Genomic DNA, 25,586 nt, shown 5'->3' with positions numbered 1-25,586 from the left:
GATTTGAAAAGTTTCGTCTATTGTAAAACCTGGAAAATCAGACAGTGCCCATGTTACTGCAGATTCAGGAAATTATAGTCTAACTAAGTAAATTTTCCCAGTTTTTGACTAGAAAAAATAAGAATATGTGAGGTTTTGTCTCTCCCTATTTTCTAGCACTTAAAAGAGACTCAAAGAAAAAAAGGAAACCATCCCTGAGAGACTGGAAAGACATCAATGGTGTTCAGTTGAATTACTAAGAGGCATCTTAGGCTTTTGGAAACAATCAAACTATGGAATTGCAGGACTGTTTTCTGAAAGTCTGGAGAGGAGCCATTGGGATACTTTTGTCCTCAGATATTACCATCTTGGATTAGTTGATAGATTAAATAATATGCTCTTCCTGGTCCTGGTAATGAATTGTACACCTAGGTATGCATGCATATGTTTGTCTGTGCTTGTGTGTTTCTTTCAGGGTTTTTAAGGAGTCTTATATTTATTTATTTATTTATTTCACAGTTTTCTATACCGAGCTTCTCATTGAGGGACTCAGCCCGGTTTCCAGCCATAAAAAACATATACACTCATTAAAATATCATATACCACAATTACAAAAACAACTTTAAAAACACTATATATAAAACTACAGTGGTCAGTAGTCCTATTAAGATGGATCTACATCAACTTCCATCCAGGGTCCTCATTCATCGAAGGCCTGACTCCACAGCCACGTCTTCACCCGTTTCCTAAATGTTAGGATGGATGGGGAGGTTCTGGCCTTCAGAGGGAGAGAGTTCCAAAGTCGCGGAGCCACCACCGAGAAGGCCCTGTCCCTCGTCCCCACCAGGCGCGCTTGCGAGGCCGGTGGGACCGAGAGCAGGGCCTCTCCAGATGATCTTAGTAGTCTTGATAGTACGTAGGGGAGAATACGTTCGGAGAGGTAAACAGGGCCGGAGTCGTTTAGGGCTTTATAGGTCAACACCAGCACTTTGAATTGTGCTCGGAAGCTAATTGGCAGCCAGTGGAGCTGGCATAACAGCGGAGTGGTGTGCTCCCTGTACCCAGCCCCTGTTAGTAATCTGGCTGCCGCGCGTTGGACTTGCTGCAGCTTCCGGGCAGTCTTCAAAGGCAACCCCACGTAGAGAGCGTTGCAGTAGTCTAAGCGGGATGTAACCAAAGCGTGTACTACCGTGGCCAAGTCAGCCCTCCCAAGGTACAGACGCAGCTGGCGCACAAGTTTTAATTGTGCAAATGCTCCCCTGACCACCGCTGAGACCTGGGGTTCCAAGCTCAGCGATGAATCCAGGAGAACTCCCAGACTGCGTACCTGAGCTTTCAGGGGGAGTGTGACCCCGTCCAGCACAGGCTGTAACCCCGTACCCTGTTCGGTCTTACGACTGACCAGGAGTACCTCTGTCTTGTCTGGATTTAGTTTCAATCTGTTGTCCCTCATCCAGTCCGAGACAGCGGCCAAGCACCGGTTCAGGACCTGAACAGCCTCCTTAGTGGTAGGTGGAAATGAGTGATAGAGTTGGACATCATCTGCGTACAGATGACATCGCACCCCAAAACTCCGGATGATCTCTCCCAACGGCTTCATGTATATGTTAAACAACATAGGGGACAGTATTGAGCCCTGCGGGCTACATCCAAATGTCTTGATCTTAAATTACATCAAGATTCAACTCTGCTTGTGTCTGTAAAGTAATTGAGCCTAACACATATGCAACAAAATCTTGGAAATGTGTTTTGTATTTTATAAGCCACAACATGAAATATAAGCAGGGAAAAGGTTCATGAACAGTACAGCAGATTGCATTTCCATCCCTACATCATTTTGTACAGAGACCTCTTGATATGGGACTAGAGTGAGAGGCTTCTAGATCAGAGGAATTTCCTTCTTTTTCTAGAATTTGAACACTGATTTTGAGAAGTGTTCTCATCAAAGTGTGCCATATTCCTCTGCTTTGGCCTCACATGAAGAAGCAGACGAAACCTCCTATTTGCTAAGTGATTTGACTTATGGACATTATGATATTACACCTGACATTAGTAACTCTGTTTTCATCTAATGCCTGGACAGAGTTTGGGTCAAGAAATTGGGGTTAAGACATCACATCACAAGCTTTTTAGCTCATTGCCAAAAACAGAGATATGTGCAAGTAACTATAAACTACATGTATTCAGTATTGTTATCCAAAATGTTTCTACAATACTTGGAGATAACCTTGATAAGCACATTTCAACACCCCCAGAGGTTACTGTAATATGCGTGTGCACATACACTTGTTTCCATACAACCAGAGTGCTGACATTTCCCGTTACGATTACAATGTAATATTTCTTGCTTTCAAAGAAAATGTATTAAGTCTGTTATATCCCTGTCAAAGTGGCTGAGTCCCTTTCTATCATTATAGTTCCAGTGTTCCCAAGTTCAGTGACCACCCATTCTTGGTTGCTGATGAAATACTTACTGGAAATGTCACCGAGAAAGTTCATATCTTCCTACACATCCTGTTCTCAGACAGCAGCACTAAAGCAAGAATATGCAAGGAGAGGAAAAAAGCTCTGGTTTAGGCAGATAAATCAAACTAAAGTAAAGAATTGTGTAACTATTGTGCTTTTTAATTATGCAAACATAAATAAAAGGAATCTGAACCTATTTTGTATATTTTTAAAGAATTGCATAAATATGGACATAGAGGGGATATCAAGAAATCTTATTCATACCACCCAATTTTGTAGATGTGACAAAGATATAGCAACATATATTCTGCTCTACTAGCAATTAAATTATTTTACTTTTCTTCCTTATTCATGCATCACAGAAGAGGATCCAGGGCTACTGAAAATATTTTTTGAACCAACTCAGTTTAATGGGCCCTTGGTAGCCCATTACTGTGCCATTTTACTATAAATGATTTGAGCATTCACAGATTTTGGTATCCACAATCTGTGAATATCCTTAATTGGTATCCTTAATTTCAGGGCCATTTGTGGATATCAGCATCTGTGAATGCTCAAATCCATTATAGTAAAATGGCACAGTAAAATGGAGTTCCTTATAGAAAATGGCTAAAATTTTACCTTTGGGTTTTTTAAAAAAGTGTTTTCAAGCTGTGAATGACTGAATCCATGGGCAATTGAACCTGTGAATATGGAGGGCCACCACTGTGCTGTCAACCTGCCTGTTTCCAACCTTACATGTGCCATATATAGTTATGTAAAAGTTGACCTCATGTATATGTCAAGAGCAGGTTTGGAACCCAAAATTAGTGGTTTTCATATGACCCATGAATAAATTAAATGGTCCATGAGAAATGCAGTGCCACCTCAGTGCCAGCTGACTGCTGTCCCCTTTTTCCATCTAGTCATTCAAAAAGACCTTTCACCACTACTCAGAGAAGGGGGTGGTTCCTGTTTTGATAACAGTTAAAGTACAGTTTTAACTCTTTTTAAAAATTGAACCATCAAAATGTGAGAGCTTACTTCATCTCAGAAGAACCTGTATTCTCTAAGAAATCACCAAAGAGCTGCCACCATCATTTCCCACCCATGAATTCTGAAAGGCTAAAAGCAGAACCACAATGGTGAGAATAGAAGATTTCTGAACTTCTTTTGGGTTCTCCTGGGATGGACTAAGTTCTTTCCTTTCATCGCTCTACTTATTTTTAGTTACATTGATTCCTGATTAAGTCAACTCTAATTTTTGAACTCAATCTTTTGGATGGAAGTTTTTAGACTTATACAAGAATATGTACAATACATACAGTTCTACCCAAAGCATATTCCCTCACTTAGCCTAGATATGCTTCAGGAGTGCAAGACAAATGCAAGAGTTCAGTGTCACCAGAAATGAGTTTAAGCCTCAAGGACATATTAAAGCATCACACCAATAATGATAGTAGTAGTAGTAGTAGTAGTAGTAGTAGTAATACCTTATTTATATTCCACCTTACCTCAGTGGAGGGATTTAGGGCGGAATCCAAACATGAAAGGCAAACAATAATAATGAAAATTGACAATCCAACATATAAAAACAAATTATGCCTTAAAAACTACAATTAAATTTTAAAAACACAACCTGTTATATCAGACATAAGACAAAACAACAAACATCAAACAGAAACATCAGTTTCCCAGTTCTTTGGGGGCAAATAGAGTGATTATTGCTCAAGATGTCTATTGAGCTGAAGGAGTGAACAGGGCATGGATATGGATGGTAGCTTTTAATCAGAGGTATAATGATAGTATTACCATCTCCTCCTCCTCATAGGCCAGTGAGCAAAGATATATCTTCAGCTGTTCCTTGAAGGTGGGAAGGGGGATGTAATCTTTAACTCCTTAACGAGAGAGTTCCAGTGGTGGGAGGGCGGCCACAGAGAAGGCCCTTTCTCTCGGTCCCACCAGCCATACTTGGGATGGGAGTGGGGCAGAGAGCAGGGCCTCCTGTGATGACCATGGTGTCTGAGTTGCTCAAGCTAGTAACTCATCATATCATAGGGCACTTCGTATCAGTGGCCTAAGTAATTCTGTTGTTTCTGTCTGCCTGTATGTCTGTCTGTCTGTCTGTCTGTCTGTCTATCTATCTATCTATCTATCTATCTATCTGAAACAGTTTCCATCCCTGGAGGTTCGACAGAGGGAACAGAATGAAGCCATTAAACTTGATTGCTGAGATTGTTATCTGTTATGGTTGTTAGGATAAACATTTAGGAGCTTACCTCTCCGAATAGATCTCTCCCTATGAACCACCTCAGAGCTTAAGATCATCTGGGGAGGCCCTGCTCTCGGTCCCGTCTCCCTCACAGGCTCTATTGGCAGAGACAAGAGACAGGACCTTCTCAGTGCTGGCACCTCAGCTGTGGAATTCCATCCCCATGGATATTGGACAACCCCCTCCCTCCTGACCTTCCACAAGAGAGTGAAAATATGGCTTTGTGACCAATTCTTTAGAGAACTTGTGCAATAGATAGACTTGGAACAATGTACAATTACCATTTGAACGGCCCAGATTATGCTCGTGGATTACATGTTTAACTCTGAATGTATTGTTTATAAATGTTTTAATTGTTTTAATGTACTTTTAAATTCTATTTTAATATTTATTTAAGTGTATATTGTGTTTTAAGGCATCAAATCATAAAAATGCCTTAAGTCCCCTCCAGGGCGAGAAATATTTATAAACAAACAAACAAACAAACAAACAAACTTCTATTAGAAGGAACATCTCCTTCATAAGTTAATAGAATCCACTGTCAAAGAGAGAAATGATTAGCCACTTTTTTGTGAAGGCAGCAAGCACAGTGCCTTGACCTCAAAATTAATGAATATTTGATCACAAAATATGCATACAGTTTGGGATGAGAATGTACCTGAAAAGTCTTTTTTTCAGACAGCATCGTTTTTACTTTGAGAATGTTGATGATTTTGATATATTTTATACTACATTACAGCTCTTATTTTTATAGCCATTCATTCAAGTTTCTAGCTGAAATTCATATTGTGTGTCTATTAAGTATGTCTATTATGCAGGGGAAATAAAATAAATAAATAAATAAATAAATAAAGCCCAACTGCTCATTGGAGGGAAGGATACTAGAGACAAAGTTGAAGTACTTTGGCCACATCATGAGGAGACAGCAAAGCCTGGAGAAGACAATTATGCTGGGGAAGGTGGAAGGTAAAAGGAAGAGGGGCCGACCAAGGGCAAGATGGATGGATGGCATCCTTGAAGTGACTGGACTGACCTTGAAGGAGCTGGGGGTGGTGACAGCCAACAGGGAGCACTGGCGTGGGCTGGTCCATGAGGTCACGAAGAGTTGGAGACGACTGAACGAATGAACAACAACAACAAATTATGCAGGGGGTTTAAACTTCACAATCATAGTGTCATAGGTTTTCTACGAAGTTTTTCTATACACAATTTGTTCAGAATCATCGTAAACTTAGCTTATGTTTGAGGAACCTTTGGGACCTGTATAATTACATTTCAATTAATATTTACTTATTCCATGTGTACACACATATGCACACATGCAGAGTTCTCATATGAAGTACAGACATTTCTCCTTATTTTCATTTTGTAGGAACTTGGTTTAGTCATTTCCGGAACTTTGCCTGTCTTCAATTTGACAGTAGATCAAAACAACAAACAGGTACGTCAACATTTAACACTGGAAAGAAATAGTCAGCTTATTGAGAAGCCAAGCAAGTTGAATAATTTGGATTTGAACCAGATCAGTCCTTTAACAGAACCAGATGTTCTCAGATACAACAATGAGAGACTTGGAATAGTACAAGTATGCAAATCGACTTCAAATTTACTCTAGTTTTATATTTGCAAAGGTTTTGTGAAATTTGCTAGAAAATACAGTTGTTATATCTTACATTAGTTTATTTTTTTGTTTTGATCTTTTATGGATTATGGGTCTTCAACTGGGAATAAAGAATTGCGAAGAATTATGTTATGAAGAATTATGTTCGAAGTACTAAATATAATAATAATAATAATAATAATAATAATAATAACAACAACAACAACAAAACTTTAATTATATACTGCTCTATCTCCCCTAGGGGACTCAGGGTGGTTTCCACATAAACAAAATATACAGACACATACACAATAAGCAAAACATAGGCATAAAAATTTATCAACACACACATATATATTAAAACCAATCCCTCATTAATCTTTTGTACAAATGAGCTGCCAGGGGACAAAATTCTGGAAATTGCCTAGGCAATTTCAGCGGGCTGGGCCAGATTAGTGCAAAGAAAAAACATGGGGACCAGGGGGAATGGGTAAAGTGCAATGGCCAGGTCCCAGGAGGGCCATAATAGGGGCCTGGGGCTACTCATTTTCAGAGTCTATTTAGAGGACTGTAAAAAAGGTCTTGGCCAGGGCAAATACCCCAGAATGATGGAGGTCTGGGGTAATGAGGTGGTGGACGGAGTACAAGGCCGAGTTCTAACTACTGCCCAGGGGTTGCAACTAATAAGTAGTCATTCTCAAAGGCCTGATGAAACCACCAAGTCTTTAAGTTCTTACAAAAAAGAGGAAAGTGATGGCCCTCTCTCTTGTCCCTGTACTGGAGATGAAGGTGGAAGCGAGAGAAGGGCCTCCCTAGTGGATCTTAGAGTTTGTGCCTGTTCATAGAACAAGATGTGATCACGGAGATAGGTGGGGCCCGAACCATTTAGGACTTTATAGGTCATAAACTGCATCTTCCAAGAGGAAGGCATGTCAAGCCAAGTCTTATCAGGACCTGGAAACCTGGAAACCTGTCCTCACTGTAGAAGAATATGCAGGTCAATAATAGAGCTCTACATCCACCGCCAAGACACTACACCTGGAAGGCCATCATACATGGACAACAAGGGAGTGCCTAAGTAAGTATTGGGTGCAGCCTTGTATGTGCAACCCTGTATTGTTCAGCTCTGTATTATTATGTGCAACCCTGTATTATTATGTCAACTCTTGGCGTTTCAGACAAGAGTCTTTCAAAATCCTACCTGGAGTTGTGGGAATGGGCAAAATGTGGGCTATTTGCTTGTAAGGCACATACACCTATTTCCCAAGGCTCAACAAAAGCAAGATGGATACAGTTTAGGAAATCCGGATTTCAGGATTTTCTAGTTGCCCCTCAAAAAAGGTATGTACAGAAGACAGGAATTATTACTCCTTAAAACTGAGGCACATTTACTGAGGTATTCTCAAAATGTCCAGAAAATGAAAATATACAAATACAGACTTGGCTTGACATGCCTTCCTCTTGGCACATTTCTCCCCTTTGCCTCTTCAAATTCCACAGTAGTGCGGATCACAGCTGACCTCCATCTAGAGTCTTCAAGGGCCAGGACTTCCCAGTTCTTGGTGTCTATGCCATAGTTTTTAAGGTTAGCTTTAAGCCCATCTTTAAATCTCTTTTCCTGTCCACCAACATTCAATTTTCCGTTCTTGAGTTGGGAGTATAGTAACTGCTTTGGAAGACGGTGATCCAGCATTCGGACAACTTGGTCAGTCCAGCGGAGTTGATGGTGTAGAAGCATCACTTCAGTGCTGGTGGTCTTTGCTTCTTCCAGCATGCTGACATTTGTCCACCTGTCTTCCCAAGAAATTTGCATGGTTTTTCGGAGGCAACACTGATGGAATCATTCCAGGATTGAGTGTGATGTCTGTAGACAGTCCATGTTTCGCAGGTGTATAACAGAGTTGTGAGGACAATAGCTTTATAAACACCCAATAATATAGGACTACACATAATTTCCCCAGAAGGGGAAACCCAGCTGCCACCCATTGTAAAACAACTGCTGAGCTACAGGAACTGTGCATTGTTTTCTGATTCTAGGGACCTTTTCAAATCACACATGGACAAGTATTCATTGGCTGCTGTTGTTGTTGTTGTTGCTGTTGTTGTTATTATTATTATTATTATTATTATTATTATTATTATTATTGATTTGGTCCCTTAGTTCTGAGGGAGAAAGTACAACAATCCAGTTTATTCTGACAGAGTTCCTCTTAGAGAATTTTTGATAGTTTTGTGTGAGCCGATATATAAATTCTCTTTCTTACACAGTAATAGATGTAGAAGCTGTAAAAGAGGGACCTTTTGAGGCCTTGGAAGCTGATTTAACAAGTTAGGGAAGGAGAGGCTTGAATGTATGGGATTTGTAGTGTCGTTTTAGGCAACTCACAGCAAACAAAGAAAATAACAAACAGCTTTGCTCTTTTTGCCTTGGAAGCTGATTTCACTACTTTAGGAAGGAGAGTTTGTGTTCAAAGAGTGGCTTGAATTGATGGGAGATCTAGTTCTTTTCAGGCAAAGTGCAACACAAACTAAAAAAAACACAAAACACTGAGGCCAGAGAGACCAGCTACAACGTTGACTTTTTAAAATGTTGGAGTGCTTTGGTTCCTCTGTGTTGTTCTTTCCACCCACGCCACTCACCCACACACTACCCTTGTGGTGTCTACCCATCCCAAACCACAACAATAACAATACACAAGCAGCAAGGCAGACTGCCCACTGCCCATCCAGCCAGGCAGAGAGGCAGCCAGGCACAGCAGGTAACAGCCCTTCTCTCAGCTCTTCTTCCTTTCTGCTTGCTTGCCCACCATGCTCTTCTTCCAACCTCCCTTCAAAACAACCTCTCTTGTCTTTGTCTTTGTCTTCTCCCTTCTCCCTTCCCTACTCTGAATGAGCCTCTGAGCCATGTGCTCCCCTTTATATACAACAATGGCTGCCAGTGCGGAACCCCCCCCCCTCCCCAAAACTTCTCCCCTGATTGGCTAGGAGGCAAGGAGCCTCCCAGCCTCCCAGCAAGCTAGAAGGCTGAAAATACATTGAATCATTTCCAACTCACTTCCTGAGTCGTTTCAAAAATGGTGGAAAAGCTTTGGAAGGGCAAAGAGACTTCCGGGTTTTTAAAATGCTTTGAAATCACTTCAAAAAGGTTACTTTAACAAAATTATTACCAGTAATGAATTATCCGACGCAGCTCTATCCATGCCTAATAGACATATAAGATTATATGAACAGATGGTAGTTCTCATTACCTTACAGTATTCTTGTTTCCATGCATTTCTATGTTAGTGGTTGGGTCAATGTGTGTGTATTTAAGATTTCAGAAAAGATTTCAGAAAAGAAAAATATTTGCATACCACTTTTTTACCTTATGAGAAATTGTTCATGAGTTTATTTGCAAATTTACGTACAATTATTGTATGGCTACATGAAGATATTCCTCCTGTATTTGTAAAGGGGAACTTTAACTTCACCCATTACATTTCTACTAAAATAACTATTTATCCTTCTGGAAAACTAACATCCAGTTCTTTCCTCCCTAGAACCAACTCATACTTGGAGTAATGGGAGTTGATGTATCACTAGAAGAAATTAAAAAGCTGACTCCTCGATTTACAGTAAGTTTCTTTCTCTACATATTACCGTATTGTCTACTTTTAACTTTTACTAACACTTGAAATCTGATTAAGTACTTCTTCCAGTCTATCTACCACTCCTCTGGCTAGAAGATAAAAGATTGTCCTTCATTCATTTTGTCATTTCCCCTATTTCCTCCTTGCCCTGGTGATAGTTCAGGAGATCTCTAATTTCCTATAAGATAATATAGAGTGCTTTCCATGAATTGTCTTAAGTGCTGTAGTTGACATATGAAAACACAAGACAGTGGAGTTCAAATAGGCTTATCACCCTCTATGCACTGCCAAAACACCATGTGCTGAACAATATACGTATATATCAAGTTAGCTATGCACAAAGTGTAATTCATCTAATCAGATATGCTATCTGGACACTGATTGATGCAAGATTACTCAACCATATTCTCCGTAATTAAATCCATAATATAAAAACAGAATTTTCTCCCTTATAATATGTCAGTGCTCTCTGTTTTCTAACAAACACTACAATTTCTGTTTGAGTTTCCATATATTATAGTTAGTATTTTTGGAAAAAAGTGTCCATGATCTTTTAACACTATTATAGTGAAAAAGACAATTAATTTACATTTATTTTGTGCTCTACAGTTATGTCCGAATGGTTATTATTTTGCAATTGACCCCAATGGTTACGTGTTGCTTCATCCAAATCTTCAACCAAAGGTATGTCACATCTTAATTGCAGCTTATGTGAATAAGAAGAAACCATATGAGGTCTATCTTTTAGAATTAAATAATTGCATTTCTAATAAACATGCATTTAGTTCATATCACATATGTTATATGATTTACTAACTATGAAATAAGATGGTCCATAGTCAATATATAAATTCATCTAGGAGGACATGGACTGGAAACTACTACATGGAAGAATGTAATACTTGCAAGATCTTGGGAAGTTTAATTGGAAAATTAGTAATAGTAGTAATTAATCCTTTGAAGACATCGTCTGTATCAATAAAATCTTTCTTTATAAGCTTATTAAACAGTTTCTGTAGCATAGCAGTGAAGCCAACAAATGTAATAAGTTTTCGTTTTCTGATTTTATGTGCTATGTTGTCTGGTTGATACTGACATGATAAATAAATAAAAATAAATAAATGTGCTATGTTATACATCCAAATCTTGGTGACAAAATCTATGTGGTAGCAGTTTTGTTAACCTTAAAAATGAGTATACGATGGACTAAATTAATTCATACTAAACAGTAGCACAATAGTGTGTTTGGGTGTGTCCGTGCACACCCGCGATAAGTGAGGGAACACTTTGGGTGTGTCCATGCTTGGCTTAAGGAAATCTCATGAATATTATAGGGTTTTTAAAGGCAGTGAATCCTCAGAGATGATTTTGCCAGTTCCTTTTTCTGACATATCACCACATCTCTTAGTATTCATTGGCAGTTTCCTATCCAAGTCCCTGAGCTGACCCTCCTTAGCTTCCAAACTCAGAGAGGATTGGGTATCTTTAGGGCAGGCATTCCAAACACCTGGAGGGCCGAAGTTTGCCTATGCCTGCTTTAGGATATTTGGGCCACATTGACTTCAACATAAATGTGAGCAAGTTAAAAGTTAAATTAAAGCAAGTTAAAGGTTAAATTTGCTTATTGCAGAATCGCTGTTTTGTGGGTTTTTCCTCCCCCCTCCCCCGTGTGGGGACGGAGGAGGAGGAAGAGGATGAGGAGGAGCCAGGTGCTGGGTCTTACCCTGGGACTTGTCTCTGGGCTGAGCCTCGGCATGGCCCCTTTGGCAGCAGCCTCCTCCTCCTCCTCCTCACTGCCTCCACTGCTCCCCGCTCCTTCCTTGAAGGCCCCTTGGAAGATTCAAGCCAAAGCAGGCTTGAGCAAGGGGAGTCTTCAGAGGGCTCCTTTCCCTTTCCTCTTCAAGGCTGAGCCTATAGCTACCTACCTGCGTGCCTAGCTGCCACTCTCTTTCTCTGTGTGTGTTCCTCTCTGCCTTCCCTCCTGAAGCACCATCTCCCTCCTCCTGGTCGCACATGGGGCCAGCTCAGAGAGAGAGAGAGAGAGATTGAGATTTTGAGTGGGGAAGAAGGGATTTCCACCTGGTTTTCCTTGGGGGCCATGGTGACCCTGGTGCTGGGTTGGCAGAGCAGTGCCTGCGGGCGAGTGGCATCAGCAGCTTTCGCTGCCTGAACAAGGTTGCCTTCTCTGCCTGGGTGTTCTCTGCCTGGATATCGCTCTCCAGCTCCACAGCGAGGACAGGTGAGTTCCCCAACTTGAAATCACAGGAAATAGACCCACATGAGTCTAGCAGGCGGAGGCACCGGTGGGCAAATGTTGGAAAGGCTTTCTGGGGCCTCTGGGGAAAGAGTGTGTGAGAGAGGGGGGAGGGGGAGAGGAATGGGCAGAGCATCCCTACTTCATGGATTTTCACTTATTGCAAGTAGTCCTGGAACGTTACACCCACGATAAGTGAGGGAACACTGTACAACAGCAATATGTTTTTTTGTGAAAATTTTCAGGGGAACATGTCCTGGGTGCATGAAGGAAGATGTTCTCTTTTTTAAGTAGAGTGCCTCAAGAGTGATCTTTTGTCATTGTTCTGTGCCTTCAAGTCATTTCCAATTTGTTGAGACTCTAAGGGCACTTCCAGACAGCAGCAAATCAGGGGTTTTAATCAGAGGCAAAAAATCCTGTGACTTCGGAAGAGGTCCACATATAGACCTGTTGGTCCACGGATTTCTGCTTCTATTGTCCACACTTGCTGCTTTGTTGCAGGATTTAGAGGCTCCCAATATGGCCGCCATGGGACTTCCACTGAAAATTTTGGTGGGTTTTTTTAAAAAAAAATAACTTAAGATGTGAACATATGAAGATGTGAATCTTTCTATAAATTCCTTCCTGGATTATATAAGCTGCAGGGTCATCTGTGCAAACAGGGATTATTCCTGGGTCATACATTAGGCCTGGGTAACAACGGAAAAATTTGTTTCTAAAATCGATTCGTTTTTTGGGGGGTTTTGCGTTTCGATTTTAAAAAGAATTCTGAAATTTTTCTTTTAAAAAGTTCGATATTTATGAAATTTTGTAAATGTTAAAAAAATTACGAAACAATAACGAATCAATTTCGAAACAATAACGAATTGATTCGTTAATGGCGGACGCGACCGCGAAATACGCTAAAAAACCTCCAAATGGGACAGGGGGAACTTCTGAAGCTTCCCTCTCCCTCTGTTGTTGACTGTTGGTGTGATATTATAATTTTTTTCACTAATTAAACAAAAAACAACTATAAAACTTGCCCCAGACATACGGAAATAATAACGAAACGACTTCAAAACGATAACGAAACGAATACATAACGAATCCGAAACAATTACGAAACGAATTTAAAAATTCGTTTCGTTTTTAAGTTGCTCCAGAATGGTTCGTTATCGCTTCGTTATAAAAAAAAATAACAAATTTTTAACGAATTACGAATTAACAAAACGAAACCGCCCAGCCCTATTATACATGTCTGTTCCTGATTGCTCTGGTTGTGAAAAGATGTACAATGTTGACTAGGGGGCAACAACTTTGTCCAGGCCAGAGAAAATGTGGCCTCCTCACATTTCATGAAGTTTTTGACACACAAACAAATGTTCATTCTACCCAATTGTTACCTTCTTTTTGGAACCAACCAATCAGGAACAAACATTTAAACCCAGGAACAAACCTACATTTTAAAAATATACCATGATTTCGAAGATGCAGATTTTTGGCTCAGAACTGGGATATTCCCACACCTGAAAATCTTGCGTTTTTGCTGTTTGCAACAATTGCTTCCACATTTACAGGGAACGGTTTCTGGCTGCCCTCCTTTTACTGTGGAAGCTCCTGGGATAAAGGTACTCCTGGATCGGCCCTAAGACAATTCTCCCTGTTATTTTCTTAGCATGATATGTTTGTAGAAGAAAGAGAAAGTCTAGCCTGAAAGTCATTTGACTTTTCTTCCAGCCAGAAGCTCTATCCTACCATTTTTTATAAGGGACAAAGACTCCAATCAGTGGAGAAAGCAAAAAAACATTTGTAGATGCTCGTTGTTGGAATTCTGGCAATTGTAGTCCCCAATAGCACATCTTTGGGCTCTGGCATTGGAGCAGCTTTTGAGAGTGTGGTGTAGCTGTGTCATTCATCTACCCCCAAAATATTACAGGAAGTTCCCCCTTTCAACAAGGACTGCTTTCCTTTAATCCATTGCCCTTCTTTTTTTCTCCACTGGTACAGATTGGAGACTTCCATGATTTGGGGGGAGGAGCAAATCTTCTTTAAGTGACAGAACAATTTACGATGCTGAAGTGTTATTAGTGAAACAGCATTTTGGATAGCTCCTTCAAACTTTGAATTGAAGCCCTTTGCTTTGTTTTTGGAACTATAGTTATTTGTTTTAAATATACATAAACAAAACATTCTAACTCCACAAAGCTTCCAATATCACAAAAAGTATGAAGATTACTGTTTGTAATCTTTCGAGCTCTGTGTATTTAGAGTTACTTAGCAGCCAGTCATTGCTAATGTTTGCATATTTGGGAGAGTTTGGGAATGAAATTTGCACAAAACAACTTATACATTTCTATAATATACAGCTGGCAGGGGCAACTTTGACCTTCGAGGGGTTTTGGACTTCAACTCCCAGAAATCTCAGACAGCTTACTGGCGGTTAGGAATTGTGGGAGTTCAGGCCCAAAACAGCTGGAGAGCCAAAATTTGCCCATGCCTGAATAAAAATGTATGCACCTGTAGGGATTTAATTCTTTGCTAAGTTTTATCTGGAAGGAAGTAATAAATAATTTTAGTGGTTTGCTTCTCTCTGTGAGAAAACCTTTAAAATAATAGCATTGTTGAGGCCATTTTCTGCCCAACATTCAAACAGCGTATTTCTGCATAAGAAACAGCATTCTCAGCAAAGGAAACAGCATTTTCTGTGCGGAAAATAATATTCCTGCTCAAGAACATTATCTCCTGAGGAAACAGCATTTTCTGTTGATTCCTAAATGAAAACTGACCTTTTTTGCAACCTGAAATACATGTATTTATATAAGTTGCAGTTTGTAGAAACATGCAGAAGGCTGCAGAGATGAGCCACATTTTTTTCTGCACATAGAAATGCATTTTTTAAATGCAGGAACCAGTTAATTTATTTTTCAAAGTACATGACTTGTTCTCTGACATATTTTGCACTACTGACCCAGTTAAAGTCAACCAAACATAATGCAGTTAATTATGTAATGCTCATCACTTATGTGAGTTCCATTCATTTAATATGTCTGCCATAGCTGGTTATTTAAAACTGAATTTTGGCTTGACTCTATTTTAGGGATACAGTATCATATAACAAAACCTGGAGATGATTTATAGATTAAAATAATGCTTTGAGGCACAGGGATATGATGCAGAAAAACCTTCTTGCTATATTTGTGACTTTCCTTGTGATATTAATCACATTGGGACATTTTACTTTAGTGAATTCTGACCCTTTATTGTAGATGGCTTTTCCGAAATAAAAGGTATTTCCTAAATAGTACTGTCTTTGCGTGTGTGTTTCTCACAAAACAATTAGACTGGAAATAATAATAATAATAATAATAATAATAATAATAATAATAATTATTATTATTATTATTATTATTTGTTACCTGTGTCTCCTCATAGCTCCAGGTGGGGTACAACATAGTTAAACCACACCAATGAAACAAAATACCATTAAAATACATATAATGAAATACACAGAACAAAGATTAATACACCAAAACTGAAAAAATGTAACTTTAGAACTCATTGTTTAAAGTTGCCTGGGTAGGCCTGGCAGAAGAGATAGGTCTTCAGTTGTGTCTTAAATTCTGACAAGTGATATAGCTGTCAAATTTCTTCTGGTGGGTCATTCCACAGTCTAGAAGCAGCCAGTGAAAAAAAATCTATTGAGTGACAGTTGCCACTTGGGATCTATCTGGTTAAAGTAAATGTGCCGCAGAGGACCTAAGTAAACTTTAGGTATGGATCCTACATGGAACCAATCCATTTAAAGCTTTAAAGGTCAAAAACAACACTCTGTCTAGAAACTAATTGTGGCACTCTGTGTGCCCTTCCCCCTTACCCCATCACATCAGATAGAAAAAAGTATGGCAACACTCTGTAATATGTGTTGCCCCACCACCCTTTTCCCCATCATACGGGGGGAAAGGAAGGAAAGTGTAGGTGGCTCAGTTGGAGCTACCCAAAATACACATTCCTCCCACTTTGGGAGAAATGTGGGAATGGGCTGCTGAGCATCATGTGATGGCACATGGCAGGCCCATCCTTGCTAGGAAAGAAAGCAGCAAAATGGGGCAAAAATGCCCCATGTGAAGAAGTGGTAGGTCTAATATATTCATTTCTAGATGTTCTTATGACCAATATGGTGGCTGTGTTTTGAAAAAATCAGAGTTTCTGAAATTGCTACAGATGTAGCACATTGGAGAATTACAGCCATGAGGTTACCTGCAGGTGTACTACCATCTTTATGTCTTCCAATTCTAGGAAGGGGCACAGCTAACACATCAGCCAAATATGGTTCTCAGTGTTTGTTGCTATTGGCCTACTTGCTGCTACGACTGATGTAAGAATTCCTTCCTAAAGCTGAAGTATATCACAAGAAAGTTACCAATTATACTATACTTCGTACTTTAGGCTTTTGTTTTAGTTTTAGTCAGGGGTCATCTAATATACTAACTTCCTTTATTTTCTCTACTACAAATCTTATTATAGATACAAACAAGTGAACAAAAATAGCTATTTCTTTCCATTTGGAAAAGGTGAGAGTATTCAGGACCGCTCCCTTCTCAGCACCTTCTAAATTCCTTCTTTTCTGAAAGCTTCTTGTTCAAAACTGGTACAAGATGTGATTTACAGTCTCACATATATATAGCAACTATTCCCATGTAACTCAGTTTCTATAATCTTCTTGACCACATAAAACTGTGATAGACTTCTTAAGAAGTTATCCTACTGTGGTTTGCCCAGCAGTATATATACTGCTGGGCAATATATACAGGTATTCATAGGTTGTTGTTTTTTTTTTTGGTGAAATTACTTGAAGGATTAAAATGAATTTGTCTGCAACACTGCCGAAGTATCTCTGGATGAGAAACTCCAGAACCAAAAGTATGGACAAGCCCTGTGCACTTCAATTGAGCTTTCCACAGGATTAGAATATTAAAATGTCACAATGGGTCAAATATTCCAAAGTAGCTGATTTGGCATGCATATTTTTCTAATTCACAGCACTTGGCTGTATTGTGAACTCAGCTTTTATGGCCCATACCCCTGAAGTTGTTATTCTGTTTCAAATGTGAAATGATATTCTGCACGCGTGCGATTAGTGTTATTAGAGTCATAGGTGTAGATGTACACATAGGTTTGTTTTTCAAGCTAACCCCTTCCTTTTTATAAAGTGTTTGCTGGTTTATATGAAGTATGATTTGTACTTCTTAGAATAGGCACATGATTCAGTATGGTGCTGAATCAAATGAATAAAATGGTGGTGCCATTGCAACAGTTCTTGTGCCATTGCAACAGTAGCTGCTACTCTGGTGACGTGTGTGGTATCAAACTAAATAAAAGTTTCTATTGAGCAATACCCACATATGTGCCACTATCAGCACATAGGTAATAATAATAATAATAATAATAATAATAATAATAATAATACTTTATTTATACCCCGCCACCATCTCCCCAAGGGACTCGGTGCTGCTTACATGAGGCCAAGCCCACAGTACATCAGTAAACAAAGGCAATAACAAAAACAATCAATACAAAACAATTAATATAATTGGTACATATAAGGTACATAGCAATCTGGTACAGACTCCCTGAAAAGCATGTGTGTTTCTGTTCTTGTAATCAGTGATTTGGCAGAAGAGTAGAGGAGAAAGGAAAACTCTGCACCCAGCATTTACTTGTGAATGTAGTTAGTTAGCGAGACACATATGACTCTCTTGTTACAAGCATTTAGTAATCTAAGCTAAATTATCTCAGTAGCTTTAAAATGTTTGTTCTACATTGGCAGAGTAAATCATCCATCTTTCCAGATTTTACAGATTCCACCATTCACCATTGGATCAGGCTGCAGTTCTATTCATTCTAATTAAATGGCTTCTTTTGCTGTTCTACCATGCAGCTGGCTAACTGCACATGGATATGCATGCAGTTAGTCTACAGCAGTGGCTGTTCAGAAGGCATCTGAACTGATCTTATATGATTGATACTCTATAGTTGGTTGGTTTGAATAAAAAGTAACTGGTAGACCTCAATATCATTTCAGTTAAATTATAGTTCAAAAGAGACACTCTTTACTTCCAGTCCAGAACTTTGTTATTGTTTTTGTAGCTAAAAGTCAATTTTCACTCAACTTTGACCTTATCATAGATTTTTGTGGCATAAATTTGGAGGAGGTCTGAGAGTGCGCGATTTGCAAAGGCCACCCATTGGGTCTCCATGGCTAAATTGTGATTGGAACCCCAGTTTTCTGAAGTCCTAGCTCAATTAGCCTTATAACCACTGTGTCACATTGGCTATATAGGCACAACTGTAAGTATTTTATTTTAGGTTTGATTGCTTGTCTGCTACTACATACTCAGTGATCATACTGAGTATGTAGTAGTTAAATGCAGGTTAATGGGATTTACTCTGATGAGTAAACTTGTGAACAAAGTGTGTAAATTGATGTGCAAAGTATATGAGAGAACTATAACTTTCAATAGTGACTTTTTGGATTACAACTCCTAGAAATCCATTGCTTACTTAATCAAGTACATCTTGGGGTTGTAGTGCCAAGAAAGAAACTTTGCATACTTGTATGAGAAGCCTTATGCTCTTGTTAAGAGGCAATTGGAACATAGTGCATTGACAGATAACTGTCCTAATAATGTAAAAATATGAATCAATGCTGTTTTATCACTTTAGCACATTGGTGTGGGCATTCCCAAAATTAGAAAAAGGAGACCCTACGTCCAGGTAACTATGGATGGAGGTGACTGTTAGTGTGTTCAAAGATGCATAGAGCTGAAGCTGAGATTATAGAGCTTCTGTTTAGCTTTCCAGGGGTGGGGCTAACTAGGCTGTTTATCAAACAGCTTCTAAAGCATGAAGCTTGCAAAATTAGTGTTGGATGCTTGTGAAGATGCTTCTGTGATGGTGTGTTGCTATTAACAGAGAATTAAATTTGTGCCTCAGTCACAATGATCAGAGATCAGGAGATTATCCCTTCTAGACTTATTTCACTGCCAACACAAAGTCCTTGCCCAGCTCCACTTGCCAAGTTTAAACTATTAGTTGATAGTTTTCAGCAATCTTGGTACTTTATTATTTTACATACTCAAGTCAGAAAAAGTGCACAATGAACAATAGAAGCAGTTTGTCCATTGTAACATTGCAACACAAAAGTTATTTTGAATTCAAAATTGTCCATCAACAATCACTAATGCTTGCTTTCACATCTAACTAGAAAAGATGGTTTGCTCTATACAGAGATACACCAAGACAATTCTCATACTTTGAAGAAAAATAAACATACAGATCCATTATGCATTCCCAAAGGAATACCAAATTCAGTTTTCAAATTCCACTTTTATGTTACTGCACCAGTTTTGGCATTCCTTCTGTCCTTCATTTTTCTCTCATCAACTTTAAAAATATTCCCTTCCTGGTTACATAGCTGTGTGAGTTGCTTGCTTGGTTGCTTTTCTTTTAGTTCAATTGTTAACTGTGCTCTTGCATGACATTGTAACATTATGTCATTAGTCATGTTTTATAGCTATAGCTATAAGATACTTAGAAATTCAAATAATATTAAATTGTTTTGTTAAAACAGCTCATCAAAATGTGAAATGAACAGTTAATTGGTGCCTAAAGCTTGGAATAAGCCACATATCTTTGGTTGAGAGGCATGGTTTCATTTTTTCATGTGATATCAACATTGTCACTTGCTCTAACCCATTAATCTTTATTAAGACACACAAACCAAATTAAAAATCTATGTCAGATTCACAAATATGCAAGTTAAACTATGGGAGGCTAAACATACACATCCAATTTTGACAAATGGTAGATAAAATCAAGGCGAAACTGTTGGAAAGGTTGCATTGTCTCTCATATGTGAACCCAAGGAACCAATCCACCACCAAGTTCTCTTGTACAATCCACATTAGCATTAATAAGACATGAGCAAGGTAATTCCCCATCAGGGTAGTTCATTGTTATTTCATCTTTATGCAGTTTAGTTGTCCTTACGTATAAAATTCTCTAGACCAGGATCCAAAGGGGAAATTCTGGTCACAGAACTGGTTCTGTCATAAAAATCAGAAGATGGAAATTCCCTCCTTCCCTTGTAGCTCCACGTGTGCTACATATACTCATGTATAAGTCAAGGCAAGTTTTGGGACATGACCTATAGGAAAGTTGAGCATCATTCTCTAGTGCTGATTTAGAGACCAATCAAACTTAATGGTCACTGTTTTTCTGGCCATTCATTCAAATGGCAGAAGCAGCATTGCAGTGAAAAGAGTGGAGTGGGTTAATACTTCTTTTAGGTTATCCTGGGATGAATTAAGCACTCCCATATTTTATTCAGAGAAGGAGATAGCCCCCACTACTTTTTTTTACTAAAAAAATAAGGCCACAGTACTTACATTAACCCCTAGATAAGTTAACTCAGTTATTGAGGGTTGGTTTTTTTGAATAACATCTCTAGAGTTATACATAAGTAGATATAATATGTCAAATCTTTTTCAGAGAAGATTTTGAAAAGGAACAATTAAGGGAGCAATATTGGATTTACACCATAGTATTTAAGAATATCAGCTGTGAATTGACTAAATAATAAGCAATTATTCAGGCGAGAAATTTTTCTTGAGTCACCAACCCCAGAGATTCCTTCGGTCCAAAGACCAAAGTTTGCTTGAAGTCCCCAACATCTGGACTTATCATCTGTCCTCTACTAGGCAGAGAACCTTCTCGATTGTAGCCCCTTATTTATGGAATGCCTTGCCAGTTGAAACCCAATCTATCCGAGACCTACTTGCTTTTCGGAAAGCCTGTCAAACCTTTCTCTTCCGACAAGCTTTCGATGGGTGAATAACTCGGGACTATGTCTGTTCTTGTTTTTATTGTATTTTAAAGTTAATTGTATTGTTTTAATCTATTGCTGTAAACCGCTCCGAGCCAAATTGGGAGTAGCGGTATACAAGTCAAATAAATAAATAATAACCATCCAAAAGGGTACAGAATGAGGAACTTGTGCAAGAGAATTTCCAAGTGGATTTTGACCTAAGGAATCCATGAGCTTTTTCTAGAAATACAACACAAGTTTAAGTGCTTGGATATTTACGTTCCATTAATTTTCATATGTACATTTCAACGATTGTCAAAGCTTTGGGATTCCTTCACTTTAACTTAACCATCATTTTAAAGGGCATTTAAATGAATTAGATGAAACTGAGCTTTAATGAGAGATCTTTAGATGTTCCTAATATAATCTTCAGGGATAGGTCTACTGTAAGCATGACTAATTCTGAATCTGATCCACTGATTTTATTTTCTGGCCTCTTTATCATTTTGTTTATCCTTGTTTATTTACTGGAATGGGACATGGACTGCAATACTACTTTTGCCACCACAATGCCTTCATGCATGCTGCCTGGGTATGATCCTTCTAAAGCCATTCCACTGCATGTAAGAACTTTATTATTTAAATTTGATTTGATTTTACATAGAATTAAACACTGAATGTTACATTGTTATCTTTTGTTTTTAAAAGTTTGTTATTCATTTTATAATTATTTTGCCTAAAGTTGATTTGCTCTATTATCCAGGTAAATAGTTTTATTTATTTGTTCAAATGAATAAGAAAATAGCACATTGAAATGCTTACTATGGAAGTCTGTTTGCTTTATTTCTCTTAATTTCTTTTTACACGTTCTGTTTAATTCATTTTATTTTTGCTTATTTTCTTACTCAAAGCAAATTTTTATTTTCCATTCATCCATCCATTCATTGTATGTATTTATTTTTAAATGGCAAGTATGGAGAGGTAACCTAAAAATTATAGAGCCATGACATCTTTTATAAACATGCTTTAAAGGAATACAATGTATTGGTCTTAGGTTACTATACCTTATTTCAGCCTCTAGCAGTCAGTCAGAAGAACTTCTACAAGGAGGAACAACCCTTCCTTATACATTGATTCTACTATTGTAAACTTGACAACTTTTTAGGTCCTAATGTATTATGTAAACATTGTATGCATGTTAGGCCAGCTAGTTCTCTATCTGATATATGTCTCTCTTTCTGCTTTCCACATTTTGACCATAGGTAACTAAGGGCAGAAACTCTACATGCATAGGCTTTCACTCAGTCTGGACTCTTGTATATAAAGGTTTATATATTACAACCCCCATATCCATGAAGAATACATTCCAAGAGTGAAACCATAGCTATCAAATCTGTGGATAAGGGATTCATGCTGAAAGCCTAGGTCTCACCTTTTCACACGACCATATTACCTGAACCTGAGTTACAAATCCCAGTGAGATGTGTCATATAAATTATGGAAGGAGTTCAGACAACTCCATTCCTTCCTCAAGCACTGCTTGCAGCACGCATGCAAAACAGTTGCAAAGGGCTTCATTCCAGGTGATTCAAAGAAATAATATGAGCATATCAGGCTCATAAGATAAAATCAGATATCTGAAGTTTATTTTTAAAAGTAGAGGTTTTAATATCAGATGTTTTAATACTAATTTAATAAATATGTCATACACAAGGGGCAATGTGTACTTTTTAGTAGGGTTGTGTGAATCCTTTCTGTATTCATTTTGAATTTTGGGTGCTCCTCATTCTGTTTTTGGGAAGAATCTGGGAGATTAGGAGGGGGCCCATTTGGATTCGTAATTCAGAAATCTAGGTTCCGTTTCCATTTTGGAAAGAACCTTCCTGAAAACAGAAGGAGGGCACCCAAAAACAGAATGGATTCGGTGCCATTTCACATCCCTACTTTTTAGTTCTTGGAAACACAGTTGTAGAGAAACTTTACTAATGCTGAGTTTGCTTGTATTTCTACTTTCTTGCTGGCCTGGTTCAGGCTCTTCCTGAAAACTGCCAGGGTGGGGGCTTGTCTAGTTTCTCTGGGGAGTGAGTTCCAGAGATGAGGGGCCACCACAGAGAAAGTCCTCTCCTGCACTTGCGAAGGGGGTGGGAGTGAGAGAAGGGCCTCTCCAGAGGATCGAAGGGATCATGTAGGTTCGTAAAACAAAATGCGGTCATACAGTTAGGCGGGTCCCAAACCATTCAGGGCTTTGTAGGTAAGAACCTGCACCTTGAATTGGGACTGGAAAATAAACGGCAGCCAATGGAACTCCTTAAACAGGGGGGTTGACCACTCCCTGTAATTTGCACCAGTTAATAGTCTGGTTGCTGCTCATTGGACCAGTTGAAATTTCCGGGTTGTTTTCAAGGGCAGCCCCACATAGAGTGCATTGCAATAGCCCAATCTAGAGGTAACTAAGGCATGGACCACCATGGCCAAATCTGTCTTCACGAGGTACGGTTGCAGCTGGCACACAAGCTTCAATTGTGCAAAGGCCCTCCCAACCATTCCTGACGCTTGCACTTCAAGCATTAGTGTTGAGTCTAGAAGGACCCCCAAGCTGCAGACCTGTGACTTCAGGGGGAGTGCAACCCCGCCAAGCACAGGTTGCCACCCTATACCTCGATCCGGCTTGCGATTGACCAGGAGGACCTCTGTTTTGCCAGGATTTATCCTCTGCTTATTCGTCCTCATCCAGACCGTCACAGCGGTAAGGCACTCATTCAGCATCTGAGGGGCTTCCTTGGAATTAGGTGGAAAGGAGTAGTAGAGTTGGGCATCTTCTGCATAGAGATGGTACCAAACTCCAAAACTCTGGATGACCTCACCCAGTGGTTTCATGTAGATGTTAAAGAGCATAGGGGACAAAATAGAACCCTGAGGGACCCCATGGGTCAAAGGCCAGGGGCCCGAGCAGGTGTCCTCCAGCTTCACCAACTGGGAGCGACCTTCCAGGAAGGTCCAGAGCCAAAGCAAGGTCGTGCCCCCAAGTCCCATCCCAGAGAGCTGGCTCAGAAGGATACAATGATCTATGGTATCGAACGACGCTGAGATATCCAAGAGAACCAGCAGGGTCACACTCTCCCTGTCCAGCTCCCAGCAGAGGTCATCCACCAAGGCGACCAAAGCCATCTCGGTACCATGGCCAGGCCTAAACCCAGACTGTGACTGGTCTAGAAAATCAGTTTCCTCAAGGAATCCCTGGAGCTGAGAAGCGACCACCCACTCCAGCACCTTGCCCAAAAAAGAGAGGTCAGAGATTGGCCTGCAATCATTCAAAACCATAGGTTCAAGGGAGGTCTTCTGCAGAATTGGTCTTACCACAGCCTGCTTCAGACCAGATGGAAATCTCCCCTGCACCAATGATGCATTAATTATTAACACAAACCAATCTAATAACCTACCTCTGGCCAATTTAATTAGCTAGGAAGGACAAGGATCCAGAGCCGATGTGTTCGCCCTCACAGCCCCTAGGACCCCATCCACATCATCAGGACAAACAAGCCGAAAGGAATCCCACAAGATCGGACTGAATGATGTCTCAGTTACCTCCTCTGGCATTGCATTTAAGCTGGCGTCCAGCTCGAGGCGTATCTAAGCAACTTTATCTGCAAAATGCTGCACAAAATTGCAGCACCGAGCTGAGTTCTCAAGGACCTCCCCCAACTCGGGAGGGTGGAGGAGCTCTCCAATGACCTGAAACAACTCAGAAGGTCTGTTCCATGCAGATGCTATGCAAGCAGTCAAGAAGGTCTTCTTGGTGTAGATCCTAATTGAGACTCTAGACACCCCGAGATTTCCTCCAGATGCACTCTAGTCTCCTTCTCGTATGCTTCATCTCCGCCAACTCCTCAGAGAACAAAGGAGTTGGCGTGACTCTGCGCAAGAGGGGACTTTTGAGGCCGATCGTGTCTATCGCTCTAGCCATCTCGCTGTTATAGCAATCAACCGGGGTGTCGATAGGATCGTCACCCTCCATGATGGGAAGAACCCCAAGAGTTGTCAGAGAATTGGAGTCTCTGATTCTCTTTTCTAGAATCATTTACCTTTGATCTGATTTTCCTTATAATCCTTATCTTTATCTTATTTCTTATCATATGATGCATTGTCTAGCTTTTCAATTGCATCTTCTGCCTGTATGATTTACAAAATGTTTTCACTTATGGGAACAACCTCGATATATTCTGTAGAAAGTATCCAAGCTCTGGTATATTTACAATGTTTGCTTTTTTCCTGACTGAAAATTGAAGTAGTAAGTAATTACTGTCTCAGGAGCCTCATTTGTTTTTGAAATAGCATTTGAACTATTTTCAATAATTTGATTCAGAAAGGGAAAAGAGTGATAAATGTATATATAATGTGTTGTTTTAACACCTTCTTGTTCAGAATCCCAAATCTCAGGAGCCAGTGACACTGGATTTTCTGGATGCAGAGCTAGAAAACGATATTAAAGTTGAGGCAAGTTATATTCATATATTATTCTGTTATTGTGTTACCATCAGATGCTTTACTTTCTGGAATAA

At 39.5% G+C, this 25,586-nt stretch overlaps 1 protein-coding gene across 3 annotated transcripts in view; it reads left to right on the top strand.

The window, feature by feature from the left end:
• CACNA2D1 (calcium voltage-gated channel auxiliary subunit alpha2delta 1) overlaps positions 1-25,586 on the top strand; it is a 531,008-nt gene that overhangs the window by 450,068 nt on the left and 55,354 nt on the right. For 2 of the 3 annotated variants that reach the window (XM_067468853.1, XM_067468852.1), the window contains exons 17-21: positions 6,069-6,137; positions 9,836-9,910; positions 10,535-10,609; positions 18,885-18,935; positions 25,450-25,521. In XM_067468853.1, the coding sequence (XP_067324954.1) occupies positions 6,069-6,137; positions 9,836-9,910; positions 10,535-10,609; positions 18,885-18,935; positions 25,450-25,521 (342 nt within the window). The remainder of the gene's footprint in view (positions 1-6,068; positions 6,138-9,835; positions 9,911-10,534; positions 10,610-18,884; positions 18,936-25,449; positions 25,522-25,586) is intronic. The other variant, XM_067468854.1, reaches the window with a different exon arrangement.

The sequence above is a fragment of the Anolis sagrei genome, chromosome 5 (assembly GCF_037176765.1).
Source record: "Anolis sagrei isolate rAnoSag1 chromosome 5, rAnoSag1.mat, whole genome shotgun sequence".
NCBI lineage: Eukaryota > Metazoa > Chordata > Lepidosauria > Squamata > Dactyloidae > Anolis > Anolis sagrei.
Note: the sequence above shows the minus strand (reverse complement) of the source record. Positions and strands in the feature narration are given on the sequence as shown.